This window comes from Varanus komodoensis, unplaced genomic scaffold (genome assembly GCF_004798865.1).
Source record: "Varanus komodoensis strain SLA01 unplaced genomic scaffold, ASM479886v1 scaffold12, whole genome shotgun sequence".
Taxonomy (NCBI): domain Eukaryota; kingdom Metazoa; phylum Chordata; class Lepidosauria; order Squamata; family Varanidae; genus Varanus; species Varanus komodoensis.
In genome coordinates, this window is record NW_025335349.1 from 25,514,739 (window position 1) to 25,534,676 (window position 19,938).

General features: G+C 42.1%; 1 protein-coding gene across 6 annotated transcripts in view; it reads right to left on the minus strand.

The window, feature by feature from the left end:
* Window positions 1–19,938, minus strand: part of BAZ2A (bromodomain adjacent to zinc finger domain 2A) — a 78,937-nt gene that overhangs the window by 6,172 nt on the left and 52,827 nt on the right. For 4 of the 6 annotated variants that reach the window (XM_044421975.1, XM_044421973.1, XM_044421977.1 and 1 more), the window contains exons 18-28: window positions 19,870–19,929; window positions 19,528–19,672; window positions 18,052–18,638; window positions 16,918–17,143; window positions 16,296–16,451; window positions 16,027–16,190; window positions 8,622–8,905; window positions 1,670–1,802; window positions 1,124–1,270; window positions 596–834; window positions 185–328 (exon numbers count right to left, since the gene is read on the minus strand). In XM_044421975.1, coding sequence (XP_044277910.1) covers window positions 185–328; window positions 596–834; window positions 1,124–1,270; window positions 1,670–1,802; window positions 8,622–8,905; window positions 16,027–16,190; window positions 16,296–16,451; window positions 16,918–17,143; window positions 18,052–18,638; window positions 19,528–19,672; window positions 19,870–19,929 — 2,285 coding nt within the window. The remainder of the gene's footprint in view (window positions 1–184; window positions 329–595; window positions 835–1,123; window positions 1,271–1,669; window positions 1,803–8,621; window positions 8,906–16,026; window positions 16,191–16,295; window positions 16,452–16,917; window positions 17,144–18,051; window positions 18,639–19,527; window positions 19,673–19,869; window positions 19,930–19,938) is intronic. The other 2 variants (XM_044421972.1, XM_044421978.1) reach the window with 2 other exon arrangements.

Genomic DNA, 19,938 nt, shown 5'->3' on the forward strand with positions numbered 1-19,938 from the left:
CATTCATAGTATATATTATTTCCCAACCAGGGCCAGTCCCTACAATTAGACAGAGTGAGGCAGGAGCCACAGATTTTGCATGATGAAAGAGTCAGTTCTTGCAATTGCTATCCTGCTTGGGGGTCCTATTTTTCAAAATGCCTTGAGCTGCCCCTGCGACCAACAAGCTGCTCCTTGCACTCACCCGCCACGCAGCAGCCGTGCCCTCATGGTGGCAAAGTCCATCGGGTTCTTGATGATTTTCCGGTAGCCAGGCACGAGCCGGGGGTTAACTGGTTCCAAGAAGGGCCAAGCAGCTTCATGTGATTCCATCTCCATCAAGATGATCCTGAGAAAACGGGGCGAAAACGGAGGAGGCTAGTATAGTGGAAGTGGTCAAAGTGAAAGGCTCTCCTAAGGTGCTGGCTTGAGGGACAAGATCAGAAACCAGCAAACTAAAACTTAATCTCTCCCTCACTTGAAATAATTCTAGTAATACCCATTTCCACCTAATAATTGCAATGTGCATGCGGTGCAACCCCATTCCCAAGGTTTTCCCCGCCTTCAGCATGCTGCATACAATTCTCCCCAGCCCCTGCCTTTGAGAGCCCCTTACTCGCAGAAGGTGAGGTCAGCGTTCTGGCCTCGTGTAGACACTCTTCTTCGCTTGGAGGGAGAGAGGCCTTCCCCAGAGTATCGGGGTGGTACAGTTGTCAGGTTACTGCGCTGCTGGGATGCTGCTGTCCGAGATCGAGGGCTGAGTTCTTCCTTCCCCAAAAAAGCCCCAGAACTACCACCTTTCCGCTTCTTGCAGCGTCGTGGAGAACCAGAGTCATCCTGATATTCTCCATGCATCTGCAACACAGAGAAATTGCAGAGGGTGATGAGAGAAAGGAAACCATGAACTCCTGAAGTTAAGAATCTATTTTAGGGAAGGGGTTTTCCAAAGGTGGAGTTAGAATGCCAAAACTCTAGTGCCGTGTGCGAAGGATAACATAGGTTCCCTGACTGGAGTGTGCATACGTGTCACACAGACTCTTCCATCTCACTGCAGATTTGAGCGGCCAGGGAAGCCCTGCTAGTCAAGAGGGAAAGATCATGGAGTTTGGGATGGGACAGATTCTAGCCCACAGGGAGCCAGCACCTGAGCAATGCAGAGGGAGCAGAACCAGTCCCCAGGTGGCACCTCGGTCATCTTGGGCCGGTGGCAGTAGAGGTGGCAGCCACGATCGCAGCTATCGCATAGCAGCAGGTTCTCATCATCATCCCCTTTTCGGCACACTAGGCAAGTCTAAAGGGCAGGGAGAACAAGGAGGGGTGAGGACCAGCCCCAAGCCAGCTCGTTTCAAATTCAGAGGGCCAAAGCCAACACTGAGCTCTGAGAGGATTCCTTTTTGTAGTCCCTGCAGTGCAGTCCCTGCAGCGTTACACTTATCCAGACCCAACCGTTACTCTAGCCAATACCCTTAGAATGGAGTGACCCTCCCACAGGTCCCACAACTGTCTCATTTCCTCCTATTACCGGCTCAACCACATACATGGCTCTGAAGCAACCACATGAGGAGGATCAACTTGGTGTTCTCCATGCTAGGAATTTCACACATTACCTAAATCTGCTGTGATTTCCTTATTTACACTTGCTTGCATGTCTTTCCCTCTAACAGTTCCTCCCTCAGCCCCATGCTCTCACCGCTCTGACAACCGATTTCTCCCAGGCAATAGATCGCTCTAGCTGGTAGATGCACAGAGAGACTTGAGCCGCACTATGGCATCTTTCCAAGGTCTGGCGCCACATCCTCATTCGGGGTGTGATCTCATATGCACTGCAGGAGGAAAATAAATCTTTAGATGAGGGACCATAATCTTGCTCGACGAAAGAAATGACACGCTTGGAGGCTCACAGTGTGTGGTTCTAGTAAGAAAAAGGTTTATTGTCTGAATCTCAATAGTGGAATTTAGAGAAGCCAGAAGGGCAATTGGCTTGCTTATAACTGTGGCTCTTTATGGAATCATCTGTGATGACATACATATGGGTTCTGTGGTTGCCTAACTTGACATATTCTGGAGTGGAGCAAGGTTTAGTTAAGAAGCTTGCCCCTACCCTCAGTGTCCATGCTCCTGGGCATGGCTCCAATCCTTCCCACTTGGCTCCCAGAAACGACTGGCACCCAAAAGGGTACAGAGGAGGAACAAGCCTAGAACTCCTGCAGCAGCAGCGGAAGGGGGGGGGGGGGGGGGGGTTACCACACAGACGAACACTGAACGCACCAATTACAAAGGCCTGTCCCCCTCCTTCATGTTTTCTGAGCATCACATATGGCTGAGAGGTGAGCTATTCTACTGGAGGCAGGGTCACTCTATCAGATCAGCAACAAGGACAGGATAGACAGGTCAAATGCTACATTCTGTTCTTGTCTGAACATCCAGTTTACAATGAAAAACAAAGATGGGAGGCCAGAACTAGATGGTGACACAACTCTGGGACAAAACCCCCACAGAGGAAAGCAGTTGAGGGCGCTATCCTGTAACATGGCTTGACTATTGTAGTCTAGCACTTTGCAAAACACAAGAAGAGTTTCCTGCAGGCCACTGAAAAAAATAAAAGAATCCTATGTAACAACTTTGTCTAGTCCAGGAAAAAGACAACAGTGTGGCACATGTGCAGAGACTGAAGAGAACATGGTATGGGTGGGTGGGTTTGGAAAAAAGCAGGCAGCATTTTGATTAAGATGGAAGGAGAAGAACATCTTAGGGAGGAAAGTGATGACTGGCTAGAGGCCCATTTTGTCCTTTTGCATGGCCAAATACAGATCCACATATAAAGTACACAGTTCATTTGCAGAGTGGGTAGACTGAATGGCTACCAGGAATACCACCTTCAGTTTCAACAGCCTAGGAGTGTTACTTGCTAAAAGTTCAAATGGCCCAGAGAACAGAAGTACAAGTGTCACAGACTCCACTCCATTAATGCAGCTAAAGGGTTACAAACTGAGTTCTGAAATTTCTCAACAGTGAGGTGATAAATCCCAAAGAAACTTGGAATGGAACGCAGAAATAGCAGCTGAGAAGACTTCAACAGAAAAGGTTGCCAGATTTCAATGAAAGGAAAAACTGTAAAACACATTAAAATGGACAATATACCATTAAAGGTTAAATCCATGCTGGTTCATCAAGTCAAATAAATGAATCTATTTATCTTTATAAGACCAAAGCACAGCTGATTCTGAGATTTTTCAAACACTGTTTGAATGGCAGTAAGGATGTATTCTTTTCACTCACCAGGCTGTGCATCAAAGAGCTCAAACATCCAGTTTTGTCTGAATGTGTGCGCTGCCTTTGACAAACATTTGGAAACTTTAGCTGGTTCAGACTGCTAACTGGGAGTGACTGCAGGGAGCACATTACAAGAGTTTCACTGATTACGAGCCTGCTTCTGGGCACAGTTCAAAGTGATGGTTATAGCCGATATATCTCCAAATGGCTGGGGATCTGGCTACCTAATCCTTCCCCAGTTGATTGCTCAGGTTTTAAGTTCTTTGGAAGAGGCCCTTGACTTGGTCCCACTGCCATCAGAGGCCTATTTGGCGGAGATGCAAGAGAGGGTCTTCCTTAGAGGGACTCCCAGGTTCTGAAACTCAACTCGAATTGGTCGAAATGCTGTTTATGCTGTTTATTTCTATTATTGTTATGCCTTTAAGTTATCTGTTTTTATATAATATTTTACAATGGCTTTGATTATGCCATCATTCTGTTTTTAATCTGTATTTTACAGTTAGTCACTTTAAGTGCCTTTTTTTGGCTGGATATGCATATATATAATGTGCATATTCTAAGCTCCTGAATTAAACCTGCCGAACAAAGCTCTGGGTACCTTCTAACCATGGTCTCAGAATCACAGTTCACCATACCGTGAGAGGTGTTAAATGTTCGTCTTGCCAGGTGGCAAGCTTTGCTCTGGAATACCTTGGCAGATTCATCCTTATCCTTTGGGAAATGGCCAAAGAAGGTCATTGTTTAATCCCATAAAGCTGTTGATATTAGATCTTGCCGGGCTTCTAACTGGAGATACTGTGGGATAAATAAGGCATGAAGATTCCTGCCTGCTAGGTCAACAAGAGGTATCTTGATCTTCTACTGTGACCTATTATGGGCTGCCACTGCAGTTATGAGGTTGGCTGCCAGTGCTTGAAAAAGAAGAAAGTTACTTTCCTACATCCAATACAAATTCTTCAAACAACTGAAGCTGGGGCAAGCAAGGGTTTTGCAACAGTTGATGATATTCAGACTGTATCTCATTGCTTCCAAGTGTGAAGTCATAGTTGTAGTTTTCACGTTAGGTAGGTTTGAGGTCTTGCTTGACTTTCTTGGTACCAAAAAGAGTGAGGTATCTGCAATTCCTATTTTGGCTCCATCTTCCCCCAGAAGATCTATGACCCTCTTAACAAAGGAGAAATACACGCTGAAGGAGGAGGATGACAGCTCAAGCATGATAGACAAATGGTCAAAGATCATCTAATTCATAGATTCATTGTATAGTAGGGTTAGAAGGGGCCAAGGAGGTCATTGGGTCCAACCACCTGCTGGTGCAGGATGCCATGTCACACCATCCCTCTCAGTTGACTGTTCAGTTTCACCTTGAATGTCTTTAGTATGGGAGAACCCACAACCTCTCTTGGCAACTGGTTCCACTGTCATATTGCTCTGACAGTCAGTAAGTTGTCAACATGGTGTCTATCCTGAGTCTGGTGTGCTGCAGTTTAAGTTCATTGTTTCTTGTCATACACTCAGGGATAAGTGAAGAGAGGTCTTATACTTCCTCTTCGTGGCAGTCTCTGAGGTACTTGTAGAGTGCTATCATGACCCTTTCTAGTCTTCTATTCTCAAGGCTGAACATGCTCAGCTCTCTCAGCCTCTCATCATAGGCCTTAGCTTTAGCTGGATCATCTCTTTGTTGCCCCCTCTGAACCCTTTCTAGTTTTTCGGCATTTTTTAAACCTGGGTACCCAGAACTGAACACAGTATTTCTGGTGAGGTCTGACTAGTACAGACTAAAGGGGAACTAGTACCTCCCTTGTCCTGGAAGTGATGCTTCTATTTATGCATGCCAAAATAGTGTATGCCCATTTTGCAGCTGAGTTCAAATCTCCAAGGCCTGATGAACTCCATCCTAAAGTCATAAAGGAGCTTGTGGAAGAACTCTGAGAACCACTGTCTATTATCTTTGTGAAATCATGGAGAACAGAGGAAGTGCCAGATGACAGAAGGTCTAATGTTGTCCCTATCTTCAAGAAAGTTAAAAAAGAAGAACGTAGGAACCACAATCCAATGAGTATGACATCAATCCCAGGGAAAATTCCAGATTATAAGTTTGCAGTCACTCTGCAAACACCTTGAAAACAATGTGGTGATTACTAGAAGCTAACATGGATCTGATTTCATTTTTTGACTGGGTAAACTCTCTGATGGATTGTTGGAATGCTGTAGACATAATCTATCTTGATTTAAGCAAAGTTTTTAACAAAGTATCCCATGTTATCCTGATTAGCAAACTAGCTAAAAGTGGGCTAGATGGAACAACTATCCACAGTTGGCTACAGAATCAGACTCAAAGAGTACTCATCAATGGAATTTTCTCAAACTGGGGCGAGGTAACAAGTAAGGCACTGCAGGGTTCAGTCCTGGACTGAATTCATTAATGTTCATTAGTGACTTGGATGGCAAAGTGCAGAGAATGATTATAAAATTTGCAGATGGGTGGGATACCCTGGAAGACAGAAATAAGATTAAAATAAGATAGGATGGAGTGCTGAGCTGAAAACAACAGAATTAAATTCAATTGGGAAAAATGCCAAGTTCTGCACCTAGGAAAAAGAAATCAAATGCATCATTAAAGGATGGGGAATACTTGGCTCAACAATACTGCAAGTGGGAAGGATCTTTAAATTGCTGTAGATCACACGCCGAGAATGAGTCAACAATGTGATGTGGTTACAAAAATGGCATTTTAGGCTGCATCAATGGAAGTATCACTTTGATATCATGAGAAGTACTGGTTCCCATTTACTCAACACTGGCTGGGCCTCAACTGGAGTACTGTATCCAGTTCTGGGCACCACAGTTTGAGAAAGATGCAGACAAGCTGGAAAGGATTCAGGGGAGGGCAACAAGGATGATCCAGGGACTGGAAACAAAGCCCTGTGAGGAGGGATGGAAAGAACCGGGCATGTTTAGCCTCGAGAACAGAACACTAAGGAGAGATATGATAGCACTCTACAAGTACTTGAAAGGCTGTCACAAAAGGAAGGACAGGATCTCTTCTCAATCATCCCAGAATGCAGGACATGAAACAGTAGGGTCAAGTTACAGAAAGTCAGATTTTGGCTAGGTATCAGAGAAAATTTCCTGACTGCTAGAACAGTATGACAATTGCCTAGGGAGACATTCAAAATGCAACTGGGCAGCCATCTGAGAGGGATGATTTAACTCAATGTTATGCACTGAGCAGGGGGCTGGGACCTGATGGCCTTCTGGCCCCTTCCACCTCTACTGTTCTATGATTCTATAACAACCATACTGATGTCACAACAGTGGAACTGGGTTGCTGGTTTCAGAAAGGATTGGCACCATAGGCCTAAAAATAACCAGCAGTGCCTAACTCAAAATGCAGGGACCACTGCTAACAAACTACTGTGCTATGGAAAAAGCCAGAATTGAGGCCACTGATACTGCCATTTGTACCAAACAAAATATGGCCAATGTGAAGGTAGATGGTATTGCTGCCAGTGCTGTATAACATGCATCAGCAGATGCTAGTGGTATGAATGGTGCCACCTGGGAACTCATGATCAGTAACACTGCTAGAATAGGGTCAGCTGAGTTCATAAAAGAGTAGGATCTTTACTATCCCCTGAAGCCTTTGGTAATTTGGAGATAATGGAGATTAACTATGATGACATGGGTGACATTCATAGGGTGATGATAATGAGCAGCTGGGGTAGTACTATTGAGCAGACCAATCCTAGTCATGAAAGGGTCAGACTCATGAAGATTCAGATTCAAGTATCTGGAAGAATCCTGGTCCCAGCAATGAGGTAACTCTCTGGGTGATACATAGGACAATGAGAGACAACTTCAGTTCCAAGGACGTTCTGTATAAATGCAATCACAAGTGTGGCAGGAAGAGTGCAGATAGTCCCAGCCTCAGCATTAACATGATGTTGGAATGGCCCCATGAGCACAAGGTGATCAGAAAGATCTCCCATGAGAAAACCAGATGGCCAGAGATCTCACAGGGAAGGAAGCTCTGATGATTATTCCTGAATTTTCCCTTCAAAGATGGAACCAATATGAACCTGATTAGAAACAAGATGATCCAGAAGTAGCTGCATTTTATCCAAGGCAGGGATTAAGGATGTCAAAAGAGGTTGGGGAGGTGACAGTATGGTGTCTCGCATTTTTTAATTATCATCATTAAAGGCATTATGTGAATCCTGCAAGTTATGAGTTGACTGTCTCACTTTATTCTCAGCAGCCAGTAGTGCCTGTCCTCACAGCAGAGTCCAGAGCTGTGATTACTTTGGGAATATGTGCAGAAATCAACAAAGCTGACTTCTCATAGGAGCAAAAAAGCAATGTAAACCTTGGGAGACAGTTTACTCCCATAATTAAAATATTTATGAAGCATGTGTCTGATACCATAAGCCCCAAAGCATTGAGAAGATGACTGAAGGTACAATACCAGAAAAACCAAAATAGCAAATGAAAGCACAAAAGCATAGGCTAAAACAAGAAGAGAAAAAACCACAAGGTAGTAATACAAAGAAGAAAAACTCAGCTTGATCTTGGACAAAGATGGTTAGAGATGGAGAATATTTCAAGATGCTTCTGAGCTAATTGGAAAGGAACATGTAGGAATGGCAGAAGGTGGGGTTGGACCTCTCACCAAAACTATACTCTGCTCTAAAACATTCTAGGCAAGGCTCTGCACAGGTAGAGAACCCATTACATGAAGCACAAAGAACTTTTGACTCAGAGTTTACCTGCTCTAGACTACCTACCAAGAAGTAACGTTTAGTTTTCAATTCATTAACCTGATCTATCCTCCATTCTACCTATAGACATCAGAAGTTTGGTGAATGTTGACATTTACTAGCAAGTCTTAAAACTTCAACAGGCCCAGAGGAAAATGTCACAAAATTAAATGCCACAGTCAACTGAATGCCTTAAGTTGAAATATCATTCTCAGTCCCATCATTTTCAGTGAGAGTAAATGTGCTGTGTCAATAGCACTAAGTGTCAAGAAACAGATTCTTGCCAAAAGGATTCTTGTTGCACCTTATTTAACCATAAGACGATATTCACCATCTTTCTGACATTTGCATTAAGACATATTTGCACTATTCCCTATTGCATTAAAAGCTCATGTCAGCATCACTACCACTGCCAATACAAAAATGTTCACAATACATTCTAGTCCACAAGAGCCTTTAAAATAGTAATTTAATGTTTCAGTGTGATCTGTCTTTGGGGTTTCTGGACTCAAAGGTGAGATATACCTGCTTTTAATAAATACAGACACATTCTTTATTCTTAAAGTGAGTGAAACCCAGCCAATTCCATGAACAGTAAAGGAATATACTTACATTTCTGTGGTACCCATCTCCAGGGTACTGGGGTTACTCAGCAACGCTTTTTCTACCACCACCTCATGTGGAGGCCAGAGGGGCTCTTTGAGGTATCTCCGTTCCAGGTTCTGCTCCAGGTCTGCCAGGCGAAGCACTGCTAGGTCTAGGGGGTGAGAAGCTTCCCGCTGCAGGGCTGGTCCTTCACGTCGGTTTTTTACGGTGATGTCTTCCAGAAGCTCCAGCTCACGCTCACAGTACTGCAAATCACTTCGAACAGAATCAGGATCTGGACTTGTCCAACCCTGGAGAAATGGCAAAAACAAAACAAAACAAAAATGGTGAGGTAGGGGCAGGGCAGGAAGAGAAAGGTACAACATATCTGGGGTGTTGAGGGTCTTCTCTCCCAGAACCATACACACCAAACTCTACAGTTCTACAATTTCTCAGGCTGTACTGTTCCCTGAAAACGGCACACTGAGTAGTGGTGTGGCATGTGGTTTAGGTGCCCAAAACAATGTTCAGAAGGAGTCTACACACACTAGAACGAAAAGCCACAATTGCCATAATGAAGCCAACCTATTAAAAGCAGCAAGCTGGAATTGCTCAATGATATCAACGCAGAAGATGGTGTCGAAACAAGATGGCTGTGATTAACGGAGCTTCTGTTATCATGCCGGTATTGCTTGGCAGAGAATCGTGGGAGACTCATCTAAGCCCTGTCGGGGCGAAGACAGATTGCCTGGCATTCTTTCTTTTGGTTGGTGTGGGACGGCAATCCCATATTCACTGGGAGAAATTCAAGTATTTCTCAACCAGGCAACACAGGGAGTTTTTTAAGCCCCTTCCAGTTCTCAATATCTGATGGATTAATTAGCTTATTTTAGCCAGATAAGCATCGGACGGCTGGTAAGCATTCTTATTTCTTTTTGCAATACTACCCGTGGAAAAGCTGTATCTGTTCATAATTGGCTTAAAGAAGAAAGAGAAAGCCCTCCCAAAGTTTTTAAGCGGCAGCTGATATAGGAGAGAATGTGAAAGCTTTTATCTGAATTGAAGCCGAAGAAAAAGATTTTTCTTCTAATCTCTCTAAGGGCGAAAAGCAAAATGAGTAATTACTGTGGAATCAAATGATAGAAGATTAAAAGGTAGAGCGATCATTTTGGATACCTGTTTGGACTTCTGCCAAGACTAACTGGACACGTGCCAAGATAATTTTTGTGTTACGTGGTGTTTTCCTCTCTACTGTGATGACTTTCTGGTGAGCATTTTTACTTTCTTTTTGCAATATTACCTGTGGAAAAACTATATCTGTTGTTAATTGGCATAAAGAAGGAAAAGCCCCTAATTTGCTGGTGGCCATTTTTGGCCAGCTTCCATTTTTTCTGGGACTCCTGCCAAAAAGAAGCTGGACACTGACGACATTTCATTTTTTTAAAATAGTCTTTTGCTGCCACCCGGTGGCTATTGGAATTATTGCAAGCTACTTTCATTTTTCTCTCTTTTTTTTCTTTTTAATATTTTATTCAATTTATATTTTTTCTCCCTCTTTTTTTTTTTGCTGTTATATTGAAACTTCTTTGGTGAACAACTTTCATCATGAGGAAAACTCAGCCCTCTTCAGCACCCTCCTCAGCTAGTCAGAAGCCAATTCATCAGACTAAGACAGAAGATGTTGCAAAAAGCTTAAAAGACTTGCAAATGACGACTTTGGCAATACAGGTGGCTTTAACAACTTTGCAAGCATCTCAAGAGGTGATGTCAACATGGCTGGAAAGCTTATCAAATGAGCAAACAGAGCAACTTGACAAATTGGATAACTCTATTAAAGAGGTGTCAACTCAATTATCTGATGTTCGACTTAAAGCGGAACAGAATACACAAAAATGCAACAAGTATGTGAAAAATTGGAGACAGTAGATAAAGAAATATGTTTAATTAAGCAAATAAATAAGTCAACATGGGACTCAATGGCTGCATTAGAGATGGAGAAGGCATCTTACTATCTAAGATTTCAGAATATACCTGAAGAGAAAAATGAGGATTTGAGAGTGCTTATAACTGACATGTTGGCGAAGCTTTTAGAAATCGAGAATGAGGTCATGAGTATGGGAACTGACCTTGTTTTTAGGGTCAATTCCTCTTATACCAGAAAAAATAAACTTCCAAGAGAAGTTCATGTCAAATTTGCTCTAAGGTCTATAAGAGACAATGTTTTGAAGGCCGTACAGGAGAAGCCGTTAAAGAGAGATGATCGTCAGGAGGTGACGATCATGGTATTCAGCCATTCTGAAACAGATACCATGGAGGATTAGAAAGGGACGAAAGAAATATCTATTCCTACTACAAAACCAATCAAGAAAGAGATTATCTTTAAGTGGCTAACACTAGAAGGAATATTTTTCACATGGAACTTTGTAAGATATAAATTGGATTCAATTCTTAAAGCACAAGAGTTCTATGAAAAATTTAGAGTCATGTTGGAAGAGGAGGACCCTGTCTTCTCTAAAGAAGGAGAAAAAGGTGCCGAAGCAATGGAAGTAACAGCGTACCATTCTGAAGAAGGAGAAATACTGAAGGTTGACTCACAACAAGAAGTACAGACTTTGGACTCAAAGGAGAAAAAAAAAGGTAGAACTGTAAAGGCAAAGAATAAGTAGATAATTTTATTAAATATGGCTCTTAAAAAGGAAGGGAAAATTGAATTGTTCTCCTTAAATGTTAATGGACTAAATGGACCATCTAAGAGAAGAAGGATTTTTGCTCAACTTCAAAAATGAAAGTTAGATACAATTTGTCTACAAGAAACACATGTTAAGAAACAATGTGTTAAACTTCTGGAATGTTTAAAACTGGGAAAATTGTTTGTATCTTCTGCATCGCAAAAGAAAAGAGGTTTAGCACTATATGTTAAAGAAAAATTGGACCCTAAATATATTCTTGCTGATGAGGATGGTAGGATCTTGATGGTAAAAATTACAATTAAACATAAAAAGGTGCTCTTGGTGGCAATATATGCACCAAATGACCATCAGGAAACTTTTTACCAAAAACGACATACGTTACTCTTACAAGTGGACTACCAGACTATGTGTGTAATGGGTGATTTTAATGCAATTGTGAATAAGGGAATCGATCACAAGAATGAAAGTAAGGAAAAAAAAAGGTAGGAGGATGCTTCCAAAGTCTTGTTCCAACATGAATGAAGAACTCAGATTGATAGATGCCTGGAGGCATAAAAACCCAACTTCTGCCAATTATTCTTTTTATTCAAACAGACATAGGTCATGGTCTAGAATTGATATGTTTTGGGTAACTCCAGACTTAGTTCCAGATCTGATAGAAGCTGAAATGGAGACAAATGTCTGGGCAGATCATAATCCTGTATTTATATCACTGAAAGGAGCTGCAAGGATGCCCAGATGGAGTCTAGATAAAGCGTTACTAAAAGATAAAAAATTTACAGAAGGGATAAGCAAAGAAATGCAAATATTCTTTCAAATAAACAAAGCGGAAGAAACTTCTTTACAGAATGTCTGGGATACAGCTAAAGCCTATGTCAGGGGACTGATAATAACCTACTCAGCAAAAATAAAGAAAAAGAAAAAGCAAGAGCGAGCAACATTAGTAGAAGAACTGAGGAAACAGGAACAAGAACTGCAGGAGGATCCAACAAAAAGAAATCTTAGTGTCCAGATGAATACTTTAAAGTACAAATTGAATCTCTTGGATACAAATGAACTTACTAAGCAAATGAAACTGGCTAAACAGAATTTTTTTGAAAATGCTAATAAACCGGGGAGATGGCTAGCATATAAAGTAAAAAAAGAAAGAGAGAAGAGACTGATTTTGAAACTGAAAGACAGAGAAGGACGACTACAGGTACAAAATACAAAAATTAAGAAAATAGCTGAAGATTTTTTTGCAAGGCTATACCGGAAGGAGGAGATTTTGATTGAGAAGGCAAAAGAATACATTTGAAAGGGAGACTTACCAAAACTACCAGAAAAGTATCAAAAATTATTGAATCAAGAAGTAACAACTATGAAAATAACAGAGGCAATCATGCGACAAAAGAACGATAAACCCCTGGTCTGGATGGGCTACCAGCTGAATTTTACAAATCTTTTGAGGGAGCTTTTGCTACATCTCTTAAAGATATATGTAATGAAGCATTGTTAAATGCTAAAATACCAGATACCCGGACAGAGGCAAATATCACATTAATCCCGAAAGAAGATATGGACTTAACACAGATTCAAAATTACAGACCTATATCATTACTAAATGTGGACTATAAAATTTTTGCCTCTATATTGGCAGAAAGGTTGAAGAAATTTTTAATAGACTTTATTCATTCAGACCAAAATGGTTTCCTGCCTAAAAGACAAATGAAGAACAACCTGAGGACTATCTTGGATATCCTAGAATACTATGAGACACACGGAAAAATTATTATTATTATTATTATTATTATTATTATTATTATTATTATTATTATTATTATAACATTTCTATGCCGCCCCTTGCCGAAACCTCGGGGCGGCTTACAACATGATAAAATACAATGGCTCTACTGTTTTTGGATGCCCAGAAAGCCTTTGATAATGTTAATTGGCAATTCATGAAGCAACAGATGGCTCACATGGAGTTTGGGGGAAAATTCATAAATGCAAATCTATCAAAGACAATCGGCCAGGATTTTAATTAATGGAGAATTTACAAGGGCTATAGAGATACAAAAGGGTACAAGGCAAGGATGCCCGTTGTCACCCCTATTGTTCATTCTGACTTTCGAGGTCTTGAATAGAAAAGTCAGGGATGACAAGAACATTAAAGGTATTAAAATTAGGGATGAAAATTATAAATTGCAAGCATTCGCAGATGATTTGGTCTTTATAACAGAGGAACCTTTTGTAACAATCCCTAAACTTTTACAACAGATTGAAGAATATGGTGAGGTTACGGGGATGAAAATAAATAAAGAAAAAATGAAACTTTTAGTTAAAAAATCTTACGCAATATCAGAAAAAAAGACTCCAAGAACAAGTGGACTTGCAGATTGTTAAAAAGGTTAAATACTTGGGAATCTATCTTACAGCTAAATGCACAACTTTGAAAGAAGACAATTACGATAAATTATTGAAGGATATTAAAGGTGATCTGGAAAAATGGGCCAATTTACAATTGTCTTTGATGGGAAGAATAGCTCTTGTCAAAATGAATATACTACCAAAACTTTTGTTTTTGTTCTAAATGATTCCCGTAAAAATTGATAAAAATTTTTTTGAGGATTTAAATTTTCAAATTTTGAGATTTATTTGGAGAAAAAAGAAAGCAAGGATTAAACTAAAAATGTTTCAGGAAACCAAAAAGAATGGGGGTTTTGGTCTTCATGATTGGATGTTGTATTTTAGCCAGTTAAAATAACTTGACTAAAAGAATGGATAATCTTGCGAAATAAGAGAATTTTGTATCTTGAAGGTCATGATTTGCAAATGGGTTGGCATGCTTATATGTGGTATGAGAAGGTTAAGCCTCATGGGAATTTTATAAGTCACTTTATTAGAAGATTATTAATGTCAGTGTGGGAAAAGTTAAAGTCAAAATGTATAATAAATTACCAAGATGGCTTTCACCTATGGAAGCTTTTGTGTATCAAATTGTATTGAATTTTGAAGGGATCATAAGATATGATAATATTTTGGATAAGGATGGAGGCCTGAAACTAGATCAAGAAATACAAGAACAGGGACTCAATATCTCTTGGTGGTATAAGGTGCAGATGCAATCAAGATATGCTAAAGATTGTAAAATATGGGGGTTTTATAAAGACCTAACAGCCTTTGATCAAGTGATGCTAAAAACAGATGAGAAAATGACTAAAAGAATTTATGAGTTCTTACTTGACAGGAAAATGGAAGGGGAACAGGTTAAGGAAACTTTGATAACATGGGCACAAAATGTTGGATATAATATTGAATTAGAAAAGTGGCAAAAGCTATGGGAGAGAAATAATAAGGTAACTTTAGCAACTTCGTATAAAGAAAATTTATATAAAATGTTCTATAGATGGTATTTGTCGCCAAGTCGATTAGCTAAGATGTTTCCAAATATGTCAAATGGATGTTGGAAATGTAAACATGATGTGGGTACTTTTTACCATATGTGGTGGACCTGTGAATATGTAAAAAAGTATTGGATTAAAATACATAAATGGCTTGAGGAAATGCTACAAAACCTTTAGCTTTTAAACCTGAAATTTTCTTGTTAGGCATTATACCAGAAAATATTAGCAAACAAGAAATGTATTTGATGCTACATTTAATCACAGCGGCGAGGATTGCGCTTGCTCAATACTGGAAAAGTGAGGAAATACCCACTGAGGAACTGATTTTAAAAAAGATTTTGGACTGTGCAGAAATGGACAGATTGACTCTATTACTGAAGGAGAAAGAAGATACTGACTTCTATCAAACTTGGGACCTTTTTTATGATTGGCTGGAGAAACGGGACTTGGCTTAGATTTAAAGATGTCTTTAAATTTTTATAAATAGATTTGAATATGATTATAGAATGTTAAAAAGATATGTCATAGGGGGCTGACCCAGTACGTCCAATGTATTTGATGATTGATGCTTTTTAGTTTTTAGTTTAAAATCTTAATAAAAATCTTTATTAAAAAAATGATAGCAATGCACATGAAATTCTAAAGTGCCCTAACAAGGGTGCTGCTCCCAGAAACTTTCCACTAAAGACTAACTAGCTTCCTGTAGGACAATCTAGTTCATGGGTCCTCCAACTAAGGCCCGTGGGCCGGATCCGGCCCACCATGCCCATTTAACCGGCCAACCCCACAGGTTTTGCACTCGCTGTGCACATGCGCAGCTTGCGCACAAGAAGGTCATTTTGGACTCGCTTGGAGAAAATGATCTCCTTGCAAGCAAGCCAGTGCCTCGCCCTACACGCCCCCTGTCCCTGCCTCACATGTGCACACGTCCTGCCCCCTCACCGGCCCACACCCCTCTGCCGGCACTGCCTTGGAGGCCTACACCCACTGCTGGCACCTGTCAACTGGCCCCCCGTTGGAAAAGTTTGAGGACCCCTGGTCTAGTTGCAAGTCTGCTGGCTGGGAGTACTGATCTCCTGGAGGAGCAGTATCTGTAAGCAGGAATAAAAATACCACTATAAATTCCTCTTTTATGCTCTATAATAGTATTTTTAGATGGTCTAGGTTCTTTCTCTTAGACTAAAAAATGGAAGTGACCAAAATGTAGGTTTTGCACAGTTACGCGAGGCCTAGAATTTGCCAAGGTCCTTCAAGTAGACCTTAAAGGTGCAATGTGAGCCTCTTGTTTCACACTAGTAAGAATGCACACACAGAGTTATTGGAGGGACCAAAGCTGTACCGTGTCTTGGTACCTACTCGGATCTGCAGATCAGCCATGAGTACCCGCTGCTCCAGTTCCTCCACCCACTGAAGCACAGCCAGGTCTGTCTCAAAGGCCCGCTCAGCCATCGACCACTGGGCCAAGGCTTCCTGAGAGACAGGGTGGCTGGCACCCTCAGGATGAGTCTGGAAGATGGGATCTAGATGAGAAAGCAAGAAAAACCCATTAGAGTGAAAATGCATTTGGTAGGAATTGCACTAGGGCTTACCACATCCCTCTGCCCCACAGGATGGGAAGCTCTTACCATTGGCAGCTCGGGCACACACCTCCCGTAGGTAATCCTTGTGCTTGATAAGGTGCTTATGCAGGGCTTTCTCACGGATCCCTCGTGGGTGTAGTGCTTGCACCACAGCTTCTAGCTCTTCTGGATCCTGCAACCACCACCAACCACTCTTCATTTCTGCAAGGAAGAACAGGGAGAGGGCAGGAAATAGTTTAGGAGCCTGGTGTCTCTGATAAGTTATGACCCCTGCATTACTGGTCTGTTAGCTCTCAAAGCTACACACTGGGTCAGGTCAGTATACAAAGTCATCAAAGCCTTTAAGCTACTTGGAACAAGATACCGGATACAAAAATCTAGGAAACTTGTAAAAGTATGACTTTTCTAGTTTTTGTGTTGGTAGGAAAAAAATTATTAATCAGCAATGCCAGTTCCTACAAAGACTTACAAGCTGAGGGCACTCTAGGATGGGACTTTGAGGGCTTAATGGGTGGGACTGTCACTCAGGACTGATGTCAGTCTTTGTTCCCTTGCAAAGGACAACTACCTCATCCTCCCCAACAGTCCTGTTTGAAGCCATGTGTCAGTACCTTGACATCCAGTCCAAACTGTACCAGAGAAAAAGAGAAGTGCAGGCTTATCTCACCTGGAGGTATAGGCTGTGCTGTCAGCTGTGTCAAGTACTTCTGCTCAATTTGTTTGAAGAGTTTAGTGGGGGGGCGGCCCCGTCGTCTTGGCTGCCCTAGAAGTTCCTGGGTTTTACTGGGGATGTCTCTGGCTCTGGAGCAAGTACTGTGGATCCTGGAACTGGAATGGAGAGGAGTGGAGGCCAGTGGTTGCAATGCTGGGCTGGTGGTGGAGAGGCCATTCAGCTGCAGGAAGGGAAAGCCAGAGTATATTTCAATAAATATCAACTGTCACACAGCATTCCACCAGCTATTTTCCAACATACCAACCCAGACAGTAGCTATGAGAGCTTGAAAGGAGCTCAGCAGGTGTCCAAACTGAAATCTATCTTTGTCCTCCTACTGCTAGTAGTCAACACTAGGGGGAAGTACCAGAGAAGGATGTGTATTAGCCAGATAACCACAGGGGAGCCTGTTGAAGGGCAATCAGATAAGGCATCTCAACCAAGTGCCCACCACTATACTCATGCTCAGGTACCTGTCAGGCTCTTCTTGCCTCCTGCTGCTCTTCACTCCCCACTCTATGCTAATGAATGGAGCTATCTCCCATAGGAAAAATGGTTCCTCTGCACTGGGGGTACTTCATCCCCTCCAGAGACTTCTGCCAACAGAGCTTTCCCCCCTTGTCCCCCCACCCACTACATGCAAGTAAAGGGGGAAACGGCTTTGCTTGCTTGCATAGTGCTAGGCGGAGTGAGCTAAACTGCTGAAAATGGCTAGTAAGAAGGGGAAGCCATCCCACTGCAAAGAACGCTTGTGGCAACAGAGTGCTTGTTGGAATGGGTGGGCTTCCCCTTCATACCAGACATTTCATGCAGTTCAGCTCCCACAGCAGAGGAGTTACAGTGCACCCTTTAGACAGCTGGACATGAAGTTTGATTCAAAGCAGTTTCATCACCATACAACCCAGCCTGCTCAGGCAGACATAAGCTGTAGTTGTAACAGAAAAATAGACTTCACTGAGAAGAATGCCCCTGATGTGTTGGCTTCCAAACTCAGACAGAGGCACTCCTTTGACTTACCTACTGAACTACCCAAGGTCTAAAGTGGAGCTTGCATTTCCCAGTACGAAGAAGCTTCTGTGTGGCACTCACCTGACGTGCTGAGGCCTTTGACTGGTCCCTGGCAGAAGCCTTGCAATCTTGGGGTGCAGCTTTGAGAGAGGGTTGTTCAGTGGAGGTAGCAAGTGGAAAGTCATTACAGGGTCCCCTGGGCAGCAGATTGAACCAGGCAATCTGTGTTTCTGGGACACTTTCATCTTCTGCAGCAGAGTCTGGCAGCTCCTCTGGGGGTACTGAGTCCCCTTTGCCAGGGCTACTGTCTGGGGTGAGCACAGAGCTGTTAAGCAGTGAAGATGCCTGTTGTGTCTGGCTGAGCCAGGACAAGAAGGCTGACTGACTGAGGTCATGCTGGGACTGGCCCAGGGACACAGAATCCTCTAAAAGCCCATTGATGGGCATGGGTGCAGGCTCTGGCAACTTGGACTCCAGGGGCTCTGCAGGCAGCACCCCCAAACTATCCCTCCATGGCCGGTTCCATGATCGAGAAGTTGTGCAGTTCATGTAATCCACAGCTGAGGGTGTGTCTGTGGCCTCCTTTTTGACTGCTGATGCCTCATGCTCCTCCTCCTTTAAAGACTCTTCCTTTTCCAGTGTGTTCTTTGACACCTCAGGGGAACCTGCTTGGTAAGAGGAGGGGCAGAGGGAAAGAAAAAGAAGAAAAACATCTGGGTAGAGTTCACCACTAGATGGTGCTCAGATATATTCCAAAACAAGAGCTGAAGCAGGCAGGTACAGAACCACAGATGCCATGTGTTTCAGCATTGAACTACTTATTAGGTCACCTGACCATCCCTTATCTGTTGAAAAGCAACCCCTAGCCCTGAATCCTAGACTCACAGTTTCAGAAAACACTGTTTCAGAAAACTTGTCAGCAGTAAAAGCAGTTTTTCAGAAGTAGTTCTGGAAGAAAAGCTTGTAGCACAGGAAAAAATAAGCATTTCTTTTCCTACTGACCACAAAGCATCCCGTTCCAAAGGTGCTTTGCAATAACAAAGCATGCTACTGGATTAATGATATATACAGCTGAAATTTAAAAGGTAATTTGGTCCTCAGATACACAGCACTTCTGAGTAACTCCATCCTTTCAAATATAGCCATGCAATTACTATTCTTTCTACCCGTTTTACCACCTTACTTCAACCAAAGCACCACCTCCATGTGGAATGTGCAATGAGATTTCGAGGCAGAAAAGGAATTTCCTACTTCTGCTGCATTCTTCAGTCCCCAAACTATCCTGTGGATCTTCTTGGAATTTACCCCAAACTATCTTGTGCTTCTTCTTGGAATTTACTCCACCAGTTTTTGTCCTGTCAATCTACATATGACCACAGCAGTCCTGCTCCTTCTCATGCCAGTTCTGAAAATGAAAGAATTACATTCCGTACCAAAGGCCATCAGAAGAAATGCTTATCTTTCTTACCAGACCAAATGATGGGATCTACAGGGCTTCCTTTCCTTTACAGTGAATAAAAAACTCACTTCTGTACTGAAATTCTGGGCTCTACGTACCTGTTGAGACTTCACAACCTTCTACAAAGATCCCACCAAGATGGGGCAGGACCCAGTACCGACGTCGATATCGATCCTGCCCCAGTGATGATGCTCGTAATAACTGGGAAGCATGGAGCAGCTTCTTGCGAAAGAACATTTGGCGCTGCAGAAGAATGAAAATATTAAGAGCACTGAGTGTAAAAATGAGTATTCATGTGCAAACTTCTGCTTTCCAGAGCAAAAACTGACACATCTCCCTAAATTCTTCTATTAACACCCCATAATATCCTGTGCTATGCCTAGCAGAAAACATCTCTACCTATACTATATTTATTCATCTTCTCAACCAGAAACCTTTACCTTGGAAAGCTTTTCAATTTGCCTCTCCAGCTCAGGCACACTGGAAAATGAAGTGTCATTCTGGTGAGA